Source organism: Dendrobates tinctorius, unplaced genomic scaffold, assembly GCF_039654945.1.
Source record: "Dendrobates tinctorius isolate UK_male_01 unplaced genomic scaffold, ASM3965494v1 ptg000045l, whole genome shotgun sequence".
NCBI classification, from domain to species: Eukaryota; Metazoa; Chordata; class Amphibia; order Anura; family Dendrobatidae; genus Dendrobates; species Dendrobates tinctorius.
The window spans coordinates 18,047,599-18,069,394 of NW_027361713.1; the positions used below are offsets into that span (position 1 = coordinate 18,047,599).

Below are 21,796 nucleotides of genomic sequence, written 5' to 3' on the forward strand. Positions count from 1 at the left end.
AAAAAGTGAGGTATTTTTCATTGTACTATACCGCTATTTCTCTGCCGTATCGGAGCATGATGAGTTGTGGTATGTGTTAAAGGGGCGCTCTTTCGCCCAGGGCACATGAAAACCTGCAGCCAGCCCTCCCCCCCCACAACTTTAGCCAAATAACCCCCATTTTTCAGTGCGTAACTTGTATTATGAAGTTAATTAAGGTTGACAAGCTTAAGTAAGAAGAATTGATGCTTTTGGCATTCAAATGGGCACTGTAGGTGTGTTTCCTGTCCTCCTCTCACTGCCGACTTTTATTCCCCATTGACTTACATTGGGTTTCGTGTTTCGGGACGACCCCGACTTTTCCCTATAATCGGACGATCTTGCTCGACCCGACTTTTAGAAAAGTCGGGTTTCACGAAACGAAACGCGACCCTAAAAAACCAAAAGTCGCTCAACTCTATTTGTGACTATCCGCCATTTTCTTCTAGTGTTCTGGCTGCTGGTCTTTTTCCCCTGGTGCTGGGTTTGCTTTTGGTCAGGTGATTGTATCACCCTTTATTAACCTGCACCTGTCTCCCATTCCTTGCTGGACAACAGTGTTAATCCACTTGAAGTCTGGCTTGGAGCCTTGCTTTGCCTTCTGTATTTAATTAGTGCAGCTCTGGGACCTCTGGTTCTGCAAGTCTTAGTTTCTGTTTGCAGTTTGTTTCTGCAGCCTTCTCTGCGTTACTATTAGGAGATGACCCGTTTTTGTACCCAGTCCTTAGATCTTTCAGGGAACCCCTTTCCCCCTATCTATAGTTCTTCGCTGAGATTAACCTAGGATCATCGGTGGGTCTATTCACAAGGAATGGGTCGCCCATTTCTGCAGAAAGGGGTGGTGTTGGTAGCTTTAGGCTATGAGTTGGAAAATAGCATCCGTAAAGCCCAGGATGCAGCACCAATCAACACTCCGTATGGGAAATTATTTGTGCCTAAAACCCTGAGGAGAGCTTACGGAATGTCATGAGTCTTGTCTGGTGGGTCATCCAGGGATTGCCAAAACTAGAAAGTCGATCGGTCGGAATTTCTGGTGGCCAGGATGGCTAAGAGAAATTGTCAAGTGGGTGCGTCAGTTATGAATGGGACACCGAGGAGGATAGCAGAAACAGGCTAAGCCACCAGAAAACCAGAGGGGTTGGTAACTAAGCGGATTGCAGACCCCTGATCCTATCAACACAACTAGCAGTAGCCGTGGAGCGTTCCTACGATGCCCTAGACGCTTCGTCACAGCCGGAGAACTAACTAAGCCTAAAGACAGAAAGGTGAAATCTCAACTGCCCCGGAGCAGATCCCCAAAGGAATAGACAGCCCCCAAACATATATTGTCGGTGAGATAAGAAGAGACACAAACACATGCAGAAAACAGACTGAGCAAATGGTGGGGCCCAAGCTGTCCAGACAGGACAGGATATAAAAGATACTGTCTGCAATCATGCACAAAACCCTAAAAAAGTCCAACACTTCTGATATTAAAAAAACCTGTGGTCACACGACCTCACCACCGCTAGATCAGCACTCTGGTATAAACTGAAAGCAAAAAGACACTAACATAACAGGGGACTGAACAAGCTGTGACATATAAAGCAGGGCCCAGCGCTGCCCCCAGCAGGGAGCACGCTGAACCCTAGCAACAGAGCAGAAAGCAAAAAAAAGGCACAACCAGATTAGATGCAAAGGATTAGCAAAAGAATCACTTAACTGAACATGCAGATCAGGCAGGGGACAAAAGAACTCCATATGCACAAGGAGGAAAATCACCAGCAACCTTCAAGAGCAGCCAGCTCCATTATATGCTCCCAGCCAGTAATCCCAGGTTCCCAATTTTCGTCAGGTGGAGAACTTCCATCACCCTGGCCAGCTCCACTACTCTCAGTAACCACCAGAGGGAGCAGAGGGAGCTTCGGCTCAGAAATCCGAGCAAGGGAGTTCACAACAGTACCACCCCTTGAGGAGGGGTCACCGAACCCTCATCCACGCCACCAGGCCGATAAGGATGGGTCCTGTGAAAGGCACGAATCAATCTCTTGGCATGGATGTCAGAAGCAGAGACACAAGAATTATCCTCCTGGCCATAACCCTTCCACTTGACCAAGTACTGAAGTCTACGTCTAGCCAGACAAGAATCCAATATCTTCTCTACCTCATACTCCAAATTACCCTCAACCAGTACAGGGTCACGGGGCATCGCCATTGGAACTACTGGCTCCACAAACCTTTTCAGCAAAGATTTATGAAAAATGCTATTAATCTTAAAAGTAACTGGAAGAGCCAAATGGAAAGAAACGGGGTTAATGATTTCCAAAATCTTATAAGGTCCAATAAACCTTGGCTTGAATTTTGGAGATGCAACCTTCATGGGAATATTTTTTGAGAACAACCAAACCATATCACCCACTTTAAACCAGGGACCCATGGTCTTATGCCGGTTGGAAAACCGTTGGACTTTTTCCTGAGAGTGGGACAACTTATCCACTGCTTGGTCCCAAATCTGCTGCATTCTCTCTACCACAGAATCCACACCTGGGCAGGCAGAAGCTTCCACCTGCCCCGAAGAAAATCGAGGATGAAACCCAAAGTTACAAAAGAAAGGGGACATCAAAGTGGCAGAACTAGCCCTATTGTTTAGCGCGAATTCGGCCAAGGTCAATAATGAGACCCAATCATCCTGATCAGCAGATATGAAACATCTCAAATAGGACTCCAAAGTCTGGTTTGCTCTCTCAGTCTGCCCATTGGTCTGAGGATGAAATGCAGAGGAGAAAGACAACTGAATTCCCAGTTCCCTATTCCCAGAGGATGAAATGCAGAGGAGAAAGACAACTGAATTCCCAGTTTGGAACAAAAAGCTCTCCAAAATCTGGAAACAAACTGGACCCCTCTGTCCGACACAATGTTCTCAGGAATCCCGTGCAAACGAACCAGTTGTTGTAAAACAAGGGAACCAACTTTGGGAGTGGTGCAAGATGGGACCATCTTAGAAAATCTATCACAGATCACCCAAATAACAGTCATTCTCTGAGACAGGAAGATCAGAGATAAAATCCATTGAGATATGGGTCCACGGCCTCCTGGGCACCGGCACGGGCATCAACAAACCATTAGCACGAGAACAGGGCTTAGACCGAGAACAAGTCCCGCAGGACTGCACAAAATTCCTGACATCACGAGATAAGGCAGGCCACCAAAAAGACCGACTCACCAAATCTCTGGTACCAAAGATACCTGGATGACCAGCCAATGCAGAGCAATGAATTTCAGACATTACTCTTTTTCTCCACTGGGTAGGGACATACAATTTTCCCATAGGGCATCGTTCAGGTTTATCCTCCTGAAATTCCTCCAGGGCACGTCTCAAATCAGGAGAGATGGCGGAAAGAACTACACCCTCATTTAGAATGGTAGTAGGCTCGGTCACATCAAGAGCATCCGCAAAGAAACTCCTAGAAAGGGCGTCCGCCTTAACATTCTTAGTGCCCGGAAGAAAGGAGACCACAAAATTAAATCGCGTGAAAAACAAGGCCCACCTAGCCTGTCTAGGATTCAAGCGCTTGGCTGATTCAAGATAAATCAAATTCTTATGATCGGTGAGGACCACAACTTGATGTCTAGCTCCCGCCATCCAATGTCTCCACTCTTCAAATGCCCACTTCATGGCCAATAATTCCCAATTCCCCACGTCATAGTTACTTTCAGATGGAGAAAATTTTCGCGAAAAGAAGGCACAGGGATTCATCTTAGAGCTTACCGGATCACTCTGAGACAAAACAGCTCCTGCACCAATCTCAGAAGCATCTATTTCCACCTGAAATGGGAGTGAAACATCAGGTTGCCGTAGAACCGGAGCAGAATCTCTGCTTAAGCTCCTGAAATGCCGCGACTGCCTCTGGAGACCAAATCACCACATCAGCGCCTTTTTGGTCAAATATGTCAGTGGTTTAACAATACCAGAAAAATTACTTTTGAATTTACGGTAGAAATTAGCAAAACCCAAAAACTTCTGAAGAGCCTTCAGAGAAGTGGGCTGAACCCAATCATAAATGGCCTGTACCTTGGCCGGGTCCATTTCAATAGCAGACGGGGACAAAATGAATCCCAAAAACGAAATCCTCTGTACACCAAGAAGACATTTCGATCCCTTAACATACAGAGTATTTTCCCTCAAAATCCGGAACACAGTCCGGACATGTTCCACATGAGAATCCCAATCACTGGAAAAAATAAAAATATCATCCAGATATTTGAAAACTTATCCACAAAGTCCCGGAAAGTATCGTATATAAAAGATTGGAAGACGGAAGCCCCCTAATGCCCCATTAGTGAGCCCAAAAGGCATCACCAGGTTGTCACGTCGTCAGACACCGGGACTGCTGTTCCTGCCTCGGCCACTGGGAGGCGCCAGACTGTCACATCGCCGTCAGACACAGGGACTGCTGTTCCTACTTCGGCCACTGGGAGGCACCAGACTGTCACGTCGCCGTCAGACTCGAGGACTGCTGTTTCGGTCTCGGCCACTGGGAGGCGCCAGACTGTCACGTTGCCGTCAGACTCGGGGACGGCTGCTCCTGCCTCGACCATTAGGAGGCGCCGTGGTTCGTGGTGACAGAGAAAGGGCTCCTGAGCAGGCATCTGGTGGGCGCAGGCTCCACTCTTCTGTCAGTCATGAAGGGGTTGGTGCATCACCATCTGGCCTGGTCCTGGGGGCGGTCCAAATGATGTCATCAGACTGTGAGCCTGTGAGGGATAGCCTGATCCTTCAAATACCATGGGGCCTGTCTTGCAGGCCGCCAGATATAGTCTTAGTTTCCCCAGTGTGCTAGTGTGTTATTTGCTATTGCTGACTCTGACCTTAGCTTGGATTTTGACTCTGATACTGCCTGCTGATTTTGTACCTCTGTTGCCCTCCTGGTTTAAGACTCTGACCTTGGCCTGGATTTTTGACTCTGCTACTGTCTGCCGATTTTGTACCTCTGCCGCCCGCCTGGTTTAGACCTGGACTCCTGACCACTCCTTCGGTTCCGTTAATTTATCCCTTTTTGGCGACTGTCCTGCTCTGGTCCACTGCTCTTATACAGACAGCTACCTCCTGGGCTCTGCTGTAATTCCAGAACCCTGAATAGGGGTAAAGGGTCTCGGGGTTGCTCGGGGTGCTGTCTCAATTGCAGTCCAGACTCGCACCAGATGGTCATCACATTATATCTGGCCCAAAAATCGTTTTTATATATCCAGCGTATATATAAAAGCATTATCCCTGAACTTTTTTTTCTCTCCTGCCTTGCTGCCTGAGCTGATTCTTTGGCTAAAAGCACCTGTTATCTGCTTCATTGCACAGCCTGGAGGAACACTCCCATTCTCCTACACAAGCATGCAGCAGTCTGGAGACTTCAGGGAAAACGCTGGACGTCATAAGTCTTCACTCCCGGGACGTCAACCCCTGGGCAGCTGTGGTCATGCTGCCAGGTTTCATTGCAGCCATTTGGTAAGTTCAAAAAAAGTTCATTTTTTCACATTAATGTGCACTCTGCACCCTATCTTGACTGAAAAAAAAAACAAATGTAGAAATTTTTGCAAATTTAATAAAAAGAACAACTGAACTATCACATGGTCATAAGTATTCAGACCCTTTGTTCAGACACTCATATTTAAGTCACATACTGTCCATTTCTTTCTGATTCTACTTGAGATGGTTCTACTCCTTCACTGGAGGCCAGCTCTGTTTAATTAAACTGATAGGACTTGATTTGGAAAGGTGCACACCTGTCTATATAAGAACTCACAGCTCACAGTGCATGTCGAACCAAATGAGAATCATGAGGTCAAAGGAACTGGTTAAGGCTACTTTCACACTTGCGTTTTTTTGCGCTGCGCACCGTGCGCAGTGCAAACGCACATAAAAAATGCATCATGCGTTTGTGTGCATTTTTTGCGGGTTCGGGTGCTTTTTTGCGCATACGTGCGCATTACCATGCGCACGTATGCACACCCATAGACTGTAATGGGTGTTTGGCTGTAAAAAAACGCATTGCTTGCGCATGCGTTTTTTTGGGGCAAGTCGGACGCACAAAAAATGCAACAGGATGCATTTTGTGCGCCCGAGCGCACACTACAAAAGAACGCATGCGCGTACAAACGCATGTGTATGCGCACCCATGTAAAAGATAGGGAAAAAAAACGCATGCGTTATTTTGCGCTAAAAAACAGCGCAAAAAAAACGCAAGTGTGAAACCAGCCTAAGGAGGTCAGAGACAGAATTGTGGCAAGGCACAGATCTGACCAAGGTTACAACTTAATTTCTTCAATACTCAAGGTTCCTAAGAGCACAGTGGCCTCCATAATCATTAAATAAAAGAAGTTTGGGACCACCAAAAGTCTTCCTAGACCTGGACGTCCAGCCAAACTGAGCAATCGTGGGAGAAGAGCCTTGGTGAGAGAGGTAAAGAAGAATCCCAAGATCACTGTGGCTGAGCTCCAGAGATGCCGTAGGGAGATAGGAGAACGTTCCACAAAGTCAACTATCACTACAGCTCTCCACCAGTTGGGCCTTTATGGCAGAGTGGCCCGACAGAAGCCTCTCCTCAGTGCAAGACATATGAAAGCTGTAACACCAATGCCTCCACAGGGCTCCCGTCAGGGTCCCTACTCTCAGTCGGCTCCTTGCTGCTGTCTCAGCCCCTAGTCTCTCTCCTGCTCCTGCTTCCTGGCATGCAGCCAGCAGATCACCAGGGATGATGCGGAGGTTGCGCACGTGCTCCCAGTCTCTTAATGAGACAGTGCGCATTTTTCAAATATGTTCCTGACCAATGATATTATAGTGAGCACTATTTCTGGCTCCTCTGCCATAGAGAGGGCACCGTAGCAACAAGTGTTTCTTTTAGCTAGTTTCCGGTTCTGTGTTCTAACATGCATGTGTTCTGTTGTGCTTGACCTGAAGCCTGCCAGTATCCAGCTAATACTGTTTGTCTTCTTAGACTACCAGTAGCTCTTTACTCTGTACCCGGGACGATACCAGTGCTGCCTGCGCAAGTTTCATCCCACTCAGCCGTCTGTCACACCGTCACCCAGGACGACGTCAGTACTGCCTGTGCCAGCTGTCCCGTGCAGCTGCTTCCCGCCTGTCAAGTTCTACACTGTGATCCCTGCCCGTTCACCTGTTCCGCTGGGCCAGCTTCCACATGTCCAGGGTCTAACTGGAGGTGGCACCTGCGTCCCCTGGACATTCCAATCTGATCCTGTTTAAGAGGTCTTTCTACGGGTGTTTGGGGCTCACATAGTCACGCCCCCTTCGGAGCCCCCCACTCCATGGTCCCGTGGTTCCACAAAAATAGCAATAAACGAATGTGCACTTCAACTTCTGTGCCTCCGCTTCCATTCATTACAAAAGCCCACATAGTTTGCTAAAAAACACACATGAAGGACTCCCAGACTATGAGAAATAAGATTCTCTGTTCTGATGAGACAAAGATAGACCTTTTTGGTGATAATTCTGAGCGGTATGTGTTGAGAAAGCCAGGCGCTGCTCATCACCTGCCCAATACAAGCCCAACAGTGCAACATGGTGGTGGCAGCATCATGCTATGGAGGTCTTTTCAGCTGCAGGGACAGGACGACTGGTTGTCATTAAAGGAAACATGAATGCGGCCAAGTACAGAGATATCCTGGATGAAAACCTTTTCCAGAGTGCTCTGGACCTCAGACTTAGCACACAGCTAAAATAACAAAGGAGTGGCTTCAGAACAACTCTGTGACCATTCTTGACTGGCCCAGCCAGAGCCCTGTCCTAAACCCAATTGAGCATCTCTGGAGAGACCTGAAAATGTCTGTCCACCATACAACCTGAAGGAACTGGAGAGGATCTGCAAAGAACAATGTCAGAGGATCCCCAAATCCAGGTGTGAAAAACTTGTTGCATCATTCCCAAGACGACTCATGGCTGTACTAGCTCAAAAGGGTGATTCTACTCAATACTAAGCAAAGGATCTGAATACGTATGACCATGTGATATTTCAGTTTTTCTTATTTAATAAATTTGCAAAAACTACATTTATGTTTTTTTCAGTCAAGATGGGGTGCAGAGTGTACATTAATGAGAAAAAAATGAATTTACCAAATGGCTGCAATGAAACAGTGAAAAATTTAAAGGGGTCTGATTACTTTCCGCACCCACTGTATATAATACATTATTAATGGAACATACTTGAATTTTGCTTCTCCCTTGTGAGTCAGAATACAAGCATATTGGAGAGAAAACCACACAGTTGCTGATAGCTAGCATCACCCCACTATTTTTTTCTTATAATTGGCTTGTAACACATGGAAAAAGGGGGTGTCACAGTCTACCAGCATCTCTATGGATAATATGAGTTTACTGGGCACCAAAGATGTCGCAGTTAGAGGAAACCACCGCTTTCTAAATAAAAGATCTCTTTTGTGGACTGTAGAACAATAACATTAATTGAACATATCTTAATCACCATTTTTATACATAGGAAAATGCTCAAGCCAGATAAAATCTGTGACCAACTATATACAGACGTGCAACATCAACTGCATCTTTACCAAAATCCAACAAACATTCAGAATCAGCCTGTATGTAAAAGAGAACATAAAAATACAAAACATTCATTTGACCAACATTAACAATTAAAAGGAACCTGTCACCAGGTTTGGCCAATATAAGATACTGCCACCACCTTTCAGGGCTTATCTCCAGCATTCTATAATGCGTTTTACCTGTGGATTTGGCCTGCGTTTTTACACCTGCGGATTCTTATATTGGAATGGGTGTAAAAACGCTGCGAAATCCTCACAAAGAATTGACATGCTGCGGAAAATAAACCGCTTTATTTCCAAGTGGAATTTTCCGCAGCATCTGCACAGAGGTTTTCCATTTCCATAGCCTAACATAATACTGTACACTGCAGGAGAATCTGCAGTAATACTAACACCTTGACTGTAACTTTAATAATAAACACCTTTACTGTAACACCCGTTAATACTTCAATCAACAATACACACGTTTAAATAAAGAGCAAGAAAACACAGGGTTACAGGTTTTGTGAACCAAAAAAAATGTTATTAACCATAACACCAAGAGGAAATTTGAAAAATAAAGAAAAAAAAAAAAAAAAAGGGCTTTACTTTTGGGATCTGCGGGAGGGAGTTCTATTTTGGACCCAGTGGGTGTCGGGTTTTGATGGTACAGTAGGCTAGGAGTGGTTGGGGAAGTTGTTACAGGGGAAGTGGCAGTCAATTGGAGGTTTCTTCAGTCTGAAGTACGCATGCATGCGTATGCATGTCATTGCTTTCCAATGCGTTCACATACAGTAATGCAGTTTTGAAGCACTCATATGCATGCCTGCGCATATTTGACGGATTAATGATGCCTCAAAAAATGCAACATGTTGCATGTTCCTGCGTACACCATGTTAATGATCTGTACGCATGCGGCTCATAAGCTGTGCACTGAAATGCAAATGTGAAACCAGCCTAAGTCAGCTGCCTGATGCTGGTTCATCTGATATGGTGAACTGTGCAAGTGCTAGATGAAGCAGAGCTGGCTGATCTCCCTGCTGACACTTGCAGATCCTCCCATCTCTGGATGTGTGCAGCTGGGTTTACTGTGGAAAAGGAAATATCCCTCCGCCTCCCCGACAGGACTACATCCTCCTCCATGTCTGCCAGGGGACTATATATTGCAACTGATGAGTGATTTTGCTGCAGGGAGGGAACCGGGGATCCCATACTTACTGCAGGTGGGGAGCGAAACTCCGCTGGAGGTGTCCGGGTCACAGGGGGAAGCCCACCGTTAGCGGAGACCCGGCTGTTAATGGAGGTGTCAGTGACCTTCTTACTCCGGTCTTCTGTGACGTAAAACGCCACCTTTCCTTGGTTCTTCTGATTTCTTCTACCTCAGGTCATCATGCCAGGTGTTAGATGAGAGTGATGAGCCATAAAAAGTAGAATGAACGCTGCAAACATTGCAGAACTGGCTCTGGGTGAGAGGAAGCTCAGTACTTACACAGCCATTATACTCAGCTGCCAGGCCACACACCCCATAGCACAGCAATTCTAATGACTAGGTCAAAGAAAACAAAAGGGGCAGAGATATTTGGGACAAAATGTATTTTTTCCCCTAAAGCAGTGTAAGTTTTTTTTTTTTTTTTTGCTTTTTTTTCCCCATGCAGAGGTTTGGGTATTGTATTATTGACTTTCCTAATTAATTCACTGATTAATCGCTATATATTGACAACAGTATTACACTGTATGCATTGTGAAATAGTTGGCCACAGTATCTTTTAAAAGTAAATAATATAAATTAGTAGGATGTGAAAGCAAGTTTTTAAAGTGATTCCTACCACAAATAGCATTTTTATTTCTAGAAAAAAAAAACAACTATTGGGAACATTTTGATATGTTACAGAACGACAGGTATTAGTCTCAAGTGTTTGTGAAGCTGTGCTTACTTTACAATTGCAGCAAAAAAAAAAAAAATAATTTTGTGCCATAATTTTACAAAACAGTGGCAAAAACGTGGTTTTACAATAACAGCGCAAAAAAAAAAAAAAAGCAACACAGCTGAAGGAGTCAGCTTCTGCTTACATAGAAAATAAAGTTAAGAGGGGTATAGCTGACCCCTTACCTGGACAATGAATACCGAAAAAAATATATACTTGAGTATAAGCCGACTCGAGTATAAGCCAAGGCACCTAATTTTGCCACAAAAAACTGGAAAAACTTATTGACTCGAGAATAAGCCTAGGGTGGAAAATGCAGCGGCTTCTGGTAAATTTCAAAAATAAAAATAGATACCAATAAAAGTAAAATTAATTGAGATCTCAGTAGGTTAAAGGTTTTTGAATATCCATATTGAATCAGGAGCCCCATATAATGCTTTATACAGTTCATGTATAAGATGCTCCATACAAAATACACCCCACATAATACTGCACAAAGGTTAATAATGGCCCCATAAGATGCTCCATAAAGTACATGATGAGCCCCATACAAAAATATGCCCCATATAATGCTCCATAAAGATTAACTCCTTAACCCCTAAGGGTGGTTTGCACGTTCATGACCGGGCCAATTTTTACAATTCTGACCACTGTCCCTTTATGAGGTTGTAACTCTGAAACACTTCCATGGATCCTGGTGATTTTGATACTGTTTTCTCGTGACATATTGAACTTCATGTTAGTGGTAAATTTTCATTCAAATAACGTTTATTTGTGAAAAAAATGGAAATTTGGCGAAAATTTTGAAAGTTTCGCAATTTTCCAACTTTGAATTTTTATGCCCTTAAATCAGAGATATGGCACACAAAAAACTTAACAAGTAACATTTCACATATGTTTACTTTACATCAGCACAATTTTGTAACCAAAATTTTTTTTCGTTAGCAAGTTATAAGGGTTAAAAGTTGACCAGCGATTTCTCATTTTTGCAACACCATTTTATTTTTACGAACCACATCACATTTGAAGTCACTTTGAGGGGTCTATATGATAGGAAATACCCAAGAGTGCCACTATTTTAAAAACTGCACCCCTCAAGGTGCTCAAAACCATATTAAGGAAGTTATTAACCCTTCAGGTGCTTCACAGGAATTTTTTGAATGTTTAAAAAAAACGAACATTTAACTTTTTTTCACAAAAAAATTACTTCAGATCCAATTTTTTTATTTTACCAAGGGTAACAGGAGAAATTGGACTGCAAAAGTTATTGTGCAATTTGTCCTGAGTACGCCAATACCTGATATGTGGGGGGGACCACTGTTTCGGTGCATGGCAGAGCTCAGAAGGGAAGGAGCGCCGTTTGACTTTTTCAATGCAAAATTGGCAGGAATTCAGATCAGACGCCATGTCACGTTTGGAGAGCCCCTGATGTACCTAAATAGTGGAAACCCCCCACAAGTGACCCCATTTTGGAAACTAGACCCCTCAAGGAACTTATCTAGATATGTGGTGAGAACTTTGAACCCACAAGGGCTTCACAGAAGTTTATAACGTACAGCCGTACAATTAAAAAATCATATTTTTCCAAAAAAATGATCTTTTCACCCCCAATTTTTATTTTCCCAAGAGTAACAGGACCCTAAAAGTTATTGTGCAATTTGTCCTGAGTACGCTGATACCCCATATGTGGGTGTAAACAACTATTTGGGCGCATGGCAGAGCTCGGAAGGGAAGCAGCGCCATTTGACTTTTTTGGCTGGAAGTGAGATAGGACACCATGTCGCGTTTGGAAAGCCCCTGATACATCCAAAACAGTGGAGACACCCCACAAATGACACCAATTTGGGAACTAGACCCCTCAAGAAACTTATCTAGATGTGTGGTGAGAACTATGAACCTCCCAGGGCTACACACAAGTTTATAACGCCTGGGCGTGAAAATAAAAAAAAATCATTTTTTCCACAAACATGATCTTTTAGTCCAATTTTTTTTATTTTCCCAAGGGTAACAGAAGAAAATGGACGTCAAAAGTTGTTGTCCAAATTGTCCTGAGTACGTTGATACCCCATAAGTGGGAGAAAACTACTGTATGGGCACACGTCGGGGTTCTGAAGGGAAGTAGTGGGGTTTTGGAATGCAGACTTTAATAGAATGGTCTGCGAGTGTCATGTTGCCTTTGGAGAGCCCCTGATATACCTAAACAATGGAAACTCCCCACAAGTGACCCCATTTGGGAAACTAGACTCCCTAAGGAAGTTATCTAGATGTGTGGTGAGCACTTTGAACCCCCCAGTGCTTCACAGAAGTTTATAACGCCCGGGCGTGAAAATAAAAAAAAAAAAAAAAAATCACATTTTTTTCACAAATATGATCTTTTAGGCCCCAATTTTTTTTATTTTCCCAAGGGTAACAGGAGAAATTGGACCCCAAAAATTGCTGTGCAATTTGTCTTGAGTATGCTGATACCTCATATGTGGGAGAAAACTACTGTATGGAGACACGTCAAGGCTCGGAAGGGAAGTAGTGACGTTTTGGATTGCAGACTTTGATGGAATGGTCTGCGGGTGTCATGTCGCATTTGGAGAGCCTCTGATGTGCCTAAACTGTTGAAACTACCCACAAGTGACCCCATTTTGGAAACTAGACCCCCACGGAACTTATCTAGATGTGTGGTGAGCACTTTGAACCACCAAGTGCTTTTTTTTTAAATTTATTTAGCGATTTTTTTAAATACATTTTTACACTTTTTTTTAACTTTATTATACTGTCCCAGGGATGACATCACTGTAATGTGTGAGATCACTGATCTGACACATCACAGATCGCTGTGACAGATCAGCGATCTCACACAGGCAGTGAAGGCTTCCTCATGCCTGCGACTTGCGGGCACTGAGGAAGCCGGCTCCCTGCAGGGCCCCGCCGCCATATTGGATCCGGGGACCTGCAGGGAAGGAGACCCCCGGAGCAGTGCAGCACATTGCGCTGCTCCAGGGAGCTCAGGGAAGCACGGAGGGAGACCCCTCCCTGCCGATGCTTCCCTAAATCCCCGGTACACTGCGATCAAGTTTGATCGCAGTGTACCAGGGGTTAACGTGTTGGGGGCGGTCCGTGACCGTCCCTGACACAGTGCCGGATGTCAGCTGTGATAATCAGCTGACACCCGGCCGCGATCATCGGCACTCACCCCGTGAGCGCCGCTGATCGCTATGACGTACTATCCCGTCCTTGGGAATTAAGTCCCAGGGCACATGGATGGGATAGTATGTCATATGGCAGAAAGGGGTTAATGATGGCCTTATAAGATGCTCCATATTAAAATATATCCCATATAATGCTGCACAAAGGATAATGATGGCCTCATAAGATACTCCATACAAAAATATGCCCCACATAATGCTGAATAAAGGTTAATGATGGCCCCATAAGATTCTCCATATTAAAATATGCCCCATATAATGCTGCCGCGATTTACAAAAAAAAAAAAAATTACATACTCACTTCTCGTCACTGGGGGCCAGGTGCCGGTGTCGCCGCTCAGGCCCCTGGTACTTGCGATATTCACCTGTCCCCGTTCCACTGCCGCGTGCCGTTGTGTGTCTCTGCAGTGACTGTTCAGGCAGAGGGCGTGCACTAACCAAGTCATCGCACCCTCTGACCTGAACGTCACCCAGAGGACACGGAAGACAGAGCGCGGTGGTGGAACGGGGGACAGGTGAATATCGTTTGACTCACCCTCCCCCGATCCTACTCGCCCTCCTGGCACTGCGTCTCAGTCCATGCATCTCGGGCGCCGGCTCCATGCCTATGGGAGTGGATATTGTGCATATTCATTACTTTAATGAGCGGTACCACGTGACCGCTCAGCACAGGAAGGAAGACAGGAAGAGAGATGTCGGTGCCCGAGATGCAAGGACTTTTATGCAGTGATGACACCAGGAGGGTGAATATGATGTCTTCTGCTCCCCTGCCGGCAATGACTTGTGTATAAGCCAAGAAGAGCGTTTTCAGCACAAAAAAAATGTGCTGAAAATCTCGGCTTATACGCGAGTATATACGGTAATCAGATATCAATGTAGGTGTCAAGTAACACATAAAATGTAGACGACAAAGAACAAGGATTTTTTCACGTTAATTTATTGATAGAAATTTCATTTAAACAATAGGGAAAATCCTAATTTTTTTCAGTTTTCATTTTTTGTCTTTTTTTCAGTTTTTCCAAGCATTTAAACCCAACCCCCCCAAACTCCCAAGCACTCTTCTGCACACTCGTCACATGCATGCCTGACCCTGAGCACACTCCCTACCTACTGAACTCTCACACCATAAAAAAATACATCAAACAAGGAGATTTTTTTTTATGCCAAAATTATTTCTGTTTATAGATACTTTATATATATTTTATCTTCGGATATATGGCTTGAAAGCATGTTCTTAAAAAAAAAAACCTTTAAGGAAAAGTTTCCCAAACATGGATCTAGATCCTTCAACACTACAAAGAGTACCGCTTGGGGATCGTAAAATATTGTGGGGAGCAAATATAAAGGCATTTTCCTATTCCATAAATTTAAGACATATCAATAGATTATGCCATGCATGTATGATAGATCAAGGTCCCTTTTCAACTTAGAAAATGCGGTGCATGCCGCCATTTCGCTGAGTGATGGCTGCTCATGCGAGTCACTCATCACTTATTCATATGGAAGCTCTAAAAATTTCCAAACATGCTTGCAGGATAGCTAAAAAGTGACAAAAAGCCCAAAATAAGGCATTACATGGGCAATAAATGTAACTACTATAGTATTGCTGATCTAGCCGAGTCGTGTCAGGCACTACGCCTATGCAGCTGAAATACACCCAGCAGAAAATACAATAGTAGTAAAGGATTTATGGATAATTCTGCACTGCTGGTCAAGAAAATATCTAATGGAGATGATGGTGTTGAACAAAGAGCAGTTTTAAAATTGTATGCGTTTCAGACTTGAACAACCTCCTTCATCAGGAATAAATGCAACCTGTTTGTTCAACTCTGAAACGAGTAGATTAATAAAACTGCTCTTTGTCCAACACCATTATGGATATCTTTTTAACCTGCAGCACAGCATAATTATCCATATATCCTGCTCTGCTATTCCAAAACAAACATGCTCGGCAATTTTTGGAATTCCAATACAAATTAATGAAGAAGGTAAAAGATGTATAATCATCTCTCTATTCACCGACATGTTGGAGATGGGGCTCTATCGACAATGATGCAGGTCCAAGCAGTGAGATCAGCATTTGTAATACATTCATGTAATATTTTGTAGATATGTCAAATGTAGGGGATGGCAACACCCATGTAACTTTCAGGCTGTGAATAAGGGTTAGGAAAACAAACAAAAAATCTTTTGAACTGGTCTTGAGAATTACAAACTTTTCTGTGATGGCAATCCTAATTTTCAGATAAATTACGGTATGTAAAAAGAATCAAGCAGTAACTGCTCCAAGAACCTCCAACACTATCTACCGTATATGTTAACAGAAATATGTTCACAAAGAGGCTGACAGGTACCCGAAAAAAAACAGTAATTCAAATGTACACTATTATGCAATAACTTTCCTTGCAACAAATCCTCCCAAAGTGTCCTCTTCATTGGACATTTTATTGTATAGTGCTTGTAAAAACAAGCACTTTTACTATTTACTGCTGATCAAAATTTGCAGTCAATCTTGAGAAAATCAGGTTTTCTTTCCTTTAAAGTTTGCCTAGGAGACCAACCATCGCTACTATCTAGCTTGTAAGCACTGAACCGACGCACCTAAACCTTGGCAATAGCGCACTTCTGAAATCCTGACCAGCTTCAAAATAGTGCCTACAAGCCATATAGAAAAGAGCTTCTACCCACGGCACATGATCTGTCTAGCAGCAGTGGTCAGTCTCCCAATCAAATGAACTGAAAATGTTAATAAGCAGAAAACTGTCTGTATTTCCAAGCACTAACAAAGCCCATTTATGAAGATGGGAAAAACAATTTAATTGTATGCTCAAAAACAGATTTCAAATATTTTAACAGTGTAAAACTATTTGAGAATTACCATTAATCAGCGCCCGATATGAATGCTTTAAAATGGCCCCTGTGAATGCTCCGAGAAAGTATAGCAACTATTTCCGAAATTCTATGCTCTCAAAACTACTTGCTTTGAGAATTTAGTAGGATCATTATGGAGATTCAAGTAACATTTACAGTACAGGACAACGTAGATGGCAGGGAATTTACTTGTTTATGATATATGGCTTACAACTCTTTCCTGTCCTATAAATTTGTATATTGAGATTTATAATAGGCATGAGGGAATACCCACAAAGAAAACGGCAAATAACATAAAAATGAAAGCATAAAAGCCCTGTTATTCAGGAGCCAATGTAATGTGGCAAGCAATTGCAAGTTACTCCTGTATATCTATTATAAGAGACGCACACCACATCTATGTAAGTGGATGATCCATCTTTCCACCGGAGCATTAGTGTGTGTCTGTGTGTGGTGTATGTTCTGGTGGAAATTTTCCACCACCAAAACTCAGGGCTATTAGCAATAATTGCAACATAACACTTTAAGAAATTAGTCATATGACTATTTTAACCATATAAAAAAACAACAACAAAACACACCTAAATTAATGCATTGTTTGAAAGACTTGTGCAAAACCTTAACATCTGGATGAAATCAAATTGTTGGTAAATCTTGCATTAAACAAGTTGGAACAACTGACTTAGAATTCTATGTTGATCTCCTGCACCTGCATATGATAGCATTTTGTCTGTTTGTTCTTGGTAGGGGTGTACAGTCTGTGTCACAAGCTCTGGAGGAGAAAAACAGCACCCGGAATCCAATTTACAAGGTCAATAAAGTCACTATCCCCACATGTTCTTCAGTAGCTACCTCGCAGATGTCATCCTATTTCAGGGAGTGTGAAGCGGACAAAAGGCAATGGAGAAAAATAAAGCTTCTATTTAGGATTCTCCAAAAGGGTAAGGCCCGTGCACACCCTGCAAAAAAAAAAGTTGTAAGTATTATACACTATTTACGTGAATGCGAAAACACACAATATATGTATATGTACATACAAATACATACACACATATACATACATATGAACATACATACGATACACTTTATTGATCCAGAGGGAAATTATGGTATCACAGCAGCATTACAAACAGCATTCCAAACATTCTAAACAGCATTACATAAAGTAATTCCTAGACACAGATCTTTCACATGTTTAACCACACAACTTAACAAATTAGTGTAAGTGCAGGTACTTAAATCTCTGATCATTGCTATTAGTGCACCAGTCATAGGTCATTGTCGTCTTTCACCTTTAGGAAATTGTTATATATCCCCATAGCAGTAGGCACAAACGATTTCCTGAATTTCTCCTTCTTGCACCTAAGTAGGATTAGACGGCTGCTGAATGTGCTCTTTTGCTTCAAGAACAGCTCGGATAGTGGGTGTGTATTATTGTTCATTATAGCTCTACACTTCTTCTGAATCCTATCTTGCACAACCTCCTCAAAAGAGTCAAAATGGAGGCTAACACCCGCGCTTGCCTTCTTGATAAGTTTCATAGTAGAAAAAGACAGCAGGATGGCACTCACTGTTCTCTTGAAATGATTCACTTTATTTCATACTAATAAAGCATAGACAATGGCACGGGAGAAATGCAAAAAGACGGACGTCTTTTTGCATTTCTCCCGTGCCATTGCCTATGCTTTATTAATATGAAATAAAGTGAATCATTTCAAGAGAACGGTGAGTGCCATCCTGCTGTCTTTTTCTACTATATTTCATGTTTTTTCTTCACATGGATAGAGCACCCGTTCAGCAAGGGTTACAGGTGTCACACTGATAGCGGTTATAAGTGACTTTGCGGGTATTTCTTTCTCAGGGACAGTGCCGGATGTTTCTTTTTCTTTGACTGACTATTCTTGATAAGTTTGTTGAGCTTATCAGCGTCAGCTACTCGCACACTACTGCCCCAGCAAATGATAGCAAAAACCAATTTCAAAGAAGCTTTATTGCCAAGACCAAATAAACATTTGTTTTGCCAAAGCACGTGTACAATAGGGAATAGAGAATAGGGAGTTGGGACTGTGGGGACAGTGGGTGGGGACTGAGGGAATGATGAATGGGGTACAGGGTGGGGTCTAATGAAGTCCATGGCATATCATGGTTGTCTTTCTCGCAGCCTATGGCATGCGCTCACATACTGCGCTGCTTCTTCCCCCCCAGCGGGATATAAGTTTTCGCTTCCTCCTTCATGGAGCTGAAGTCCGGGAAGAGATTATATACATACACATGTATATACATACACAAACACATATTATACATAATATATATATATATATATATATATATATATGTATATACGAGCTGAAGAGCCCGGCGCTGCCCAGGCATAGTAACTAACTGTGGTTAGTTATAGCAAATTATAATTATCCTCCATCCCATAGTCCCATGCCCATATACCCATCATACATATCCTCCATCCCACAGTCCCGTGCCCATATACCCATCATACATATCCGCCATTCCATAGTCCCGTGCCCATATATCCATCATACATATCCTCCATCCCATAGTCGTGTGCCCATATACACATCACACATCCTCCATTCCATAGTCCCATGCCCATATACCCATCACACACCCTCCATCCCATAGTCCCATGCCCAAATACCCATATACATATCCGCCATCCCATAGTCGAGTGCCCATATACCCATCATACATATCCGCCATCACATAGGTCCGTGCCCATATACCCATCATACATATCCTCCATCCCATAGTCCAGTGCCCATATACCCATCACACATCCTCCATCCCATAGTCCCATTCCCATATACCCATCATACATATTCTCCATCCCATAGTCCCATGCCCATATACCCATCATACATATTCTCCATCCATAGTCCCATGCCCATATACCCATCATACATATTCGCCATCCCATAGTCGAGTGCCCATATACCCGTCAAACATATCTTCCGTCCCATAGTCAAGTGCCCATATACCATCACACATGCTCCATCCCATAGTCCCGTGCCCATATACATATCCGCCATCCCATAGTCCCGTGCCCATATACCCATCAAACATATCCTCCATCCCATAGTCAAGTGACATATACGCCCATATACCCATCACACATCCTCCATCCCATAGTCCCATGCCCATATACCCGTCATACATATCCTCCATCCCATAGTCCAGTGCCCATATACCCATCACACATCCTCCATCCCATAGTCAACCATTATGACATCATAATGAGCGGCGGCAGGGCTTGCAACCTATGATGACATCAGCGTCGCCATGGCAACCATTGTGACATCATAATGAGGGGCGGGGCTTGATACGCACACACTGTTTCCCCAGTATGCAAATAGGGGCATTATGACATCACAATGAGGGGCGGGACTTGACGCACACACACTTTTCCCCCCAGTATGTAGATGGGGGCAAAATTGGTGAATTGGAACGCGCGGGGTTAAAATTTCGCCTCACAACAAAGCTTAGGACGCTCTCGGGGTCCAGACGTGCGACTGTGCCAAATTATATATGCAGTACAGAACAAAAGTTTGGACATACCTTCATTCAAAGAGTTTTCTTTATTTTCATCACTATGACAATTGTAGATTCACTCTGAAGACATCAAAACTGTGAATTAACACATGTAGAATTATATAATTAGTGTGAAACAACTGAAAATATTTCTTATATTCTAGGTTCTTCAAAGTAGCCACCTTTTGCTTTGATTACTGCTTTGCACACTCTTGGCATTCTCTTGATGAGCTTCAAGAGGTAGTCACCGGAAATGGTCTTCCAACAGTCTTGAAGGAGTTCCCAGAGATGCTTAGCACTTGTTTGCCCTTTTGCCTTCACTTTGCGGTCCAGCTCACCCCAAACCATCTCGATTGGGTTCAGGTCTGGTGACTGTGGAGGCCAGGTCATCTGGCGTAGCACCCCATCACTCTCCTTCTTGGTCAAATAGCCCTTACACAGCCTGGAGGTGTGGTGTGTTTGGGGTCATTGTCCTGCTGAAAAATAAATGATGGTCCAACTAAACGCAAACCGGATGGAATAGCATGCCGCTGCAAGATGCTGTGGTAGCCATGCTGGTTTAGTATGCCTTCAATTTTGAATAAATCCGCAACAGTGTCACCAGCAAAGCACCCCCACACCATCACACCTCCTCCTCCATGCTTCACGGTGGGAACCAGGCATGTAGAGTCCATCCGTTCACCTTTTCTGTGTCGCACAAAGACACGGTGGTTGGAACCAAAAGATCTAAAATTTGGACTCATCAGACCAAAGCACAGATTTCCACTGGTCTAATGTCCATTCCTTGTGTTCTTTAGCCCAAACAATTCTCTTTTGCTTGTTGCCTGTCCTTAGCAGTGGTTTCCTAGCAGCTATTTTACCTTGAAGGCCTGCTGCACAAAGTCTCCTCTTATCAGTTGTTGTAGAGATGTGTCTGCTGTTAGAACTCTGTGTGGCATTGACCTGGTCTCTAAACTGAGCTGCTGTTAACCTGCGATTTCTGAGGCTGGTGACTCTGATGAACTTATCCTCCGCAGCAGAGGTGACTCTTGGTCTTCCTTTCCTGGGGTGGTCCTCACGTGAGCCCGTTTCTTTGTAGCTCTTGATGGTTTTTGCCACTGCACTTGGGGACACTTTCAAAATTTTCAAAATGATGGCCACTCGTTTTTCTTTATTTAGCTGCTTTTTTCTTGCCATAATACAAATTCTAACAGTCTATTCAGTAGGACTATCGGCTGTGTATCCACCAGACTTCTGCACAACACAACTGATGGTCCCAACCCCATTTATAAGGCAAGAAATCCCACTTATTAAACCTGACAGGGCACACCGGTGAAGTGAAAACCATTTCCGGTGACTACCTCTTGAAGCTCATCAAAAGAATGAATAGAGTGTGCAAAGCAGTAATCAAAGCAAACGGTGGCTACTTTGAAGAACCTACAATATAAGACATTTTCAGTTGTTTCACACTTTTCGGTTAATTATATAATTCCACATGTGTTAATTCATAGTTTTGATGCCTTCAGAGTGAATCTACAATTTTCATAGTCATGAAGATAAAGAAAACTCTTTGAATGAGAAGGTGTGTCCAAACTTCTGGTCTGTACTGTATACACACTCAAACATACACACACATATATATGTATATATATATATTGTGGTGCAGTGACCGCTGTGTCCGCTAGGGGGTGCTGTGTGGGTGTCCCAGGACAGCAGTATAATCATCTCCATTAC

At 43.4% G+C, this 21,796-nt stretch overlaps 1 protein-coding gene across 1 annotated transcript in view; it reads right to left on the reverse strand.

Moving 5' to 3' along the window:
• Positions 1–14,588: 14,588 nt before the first annotated feature.
• ILRUN (inflammation and lipid regulator with UBA-like and NBR1-like domains) overlaps positions 14,589–21,796 on the reverse strand; it is a 291,746-nt gene continuing 284,538 nt past the window's right edge. The window contains exon 5 of the mRNA XM_073575633.1: positions 14,589–17,499. Within this exon, the coding sequence (XP_073431734.1) occupies positions 17,464–17,499 (36 nt within the window). The 3' untranslated portion in view covers positions 14,589–17,463. The remainder of the gene's footprint in view (positions 17,500–21,796) is intronic.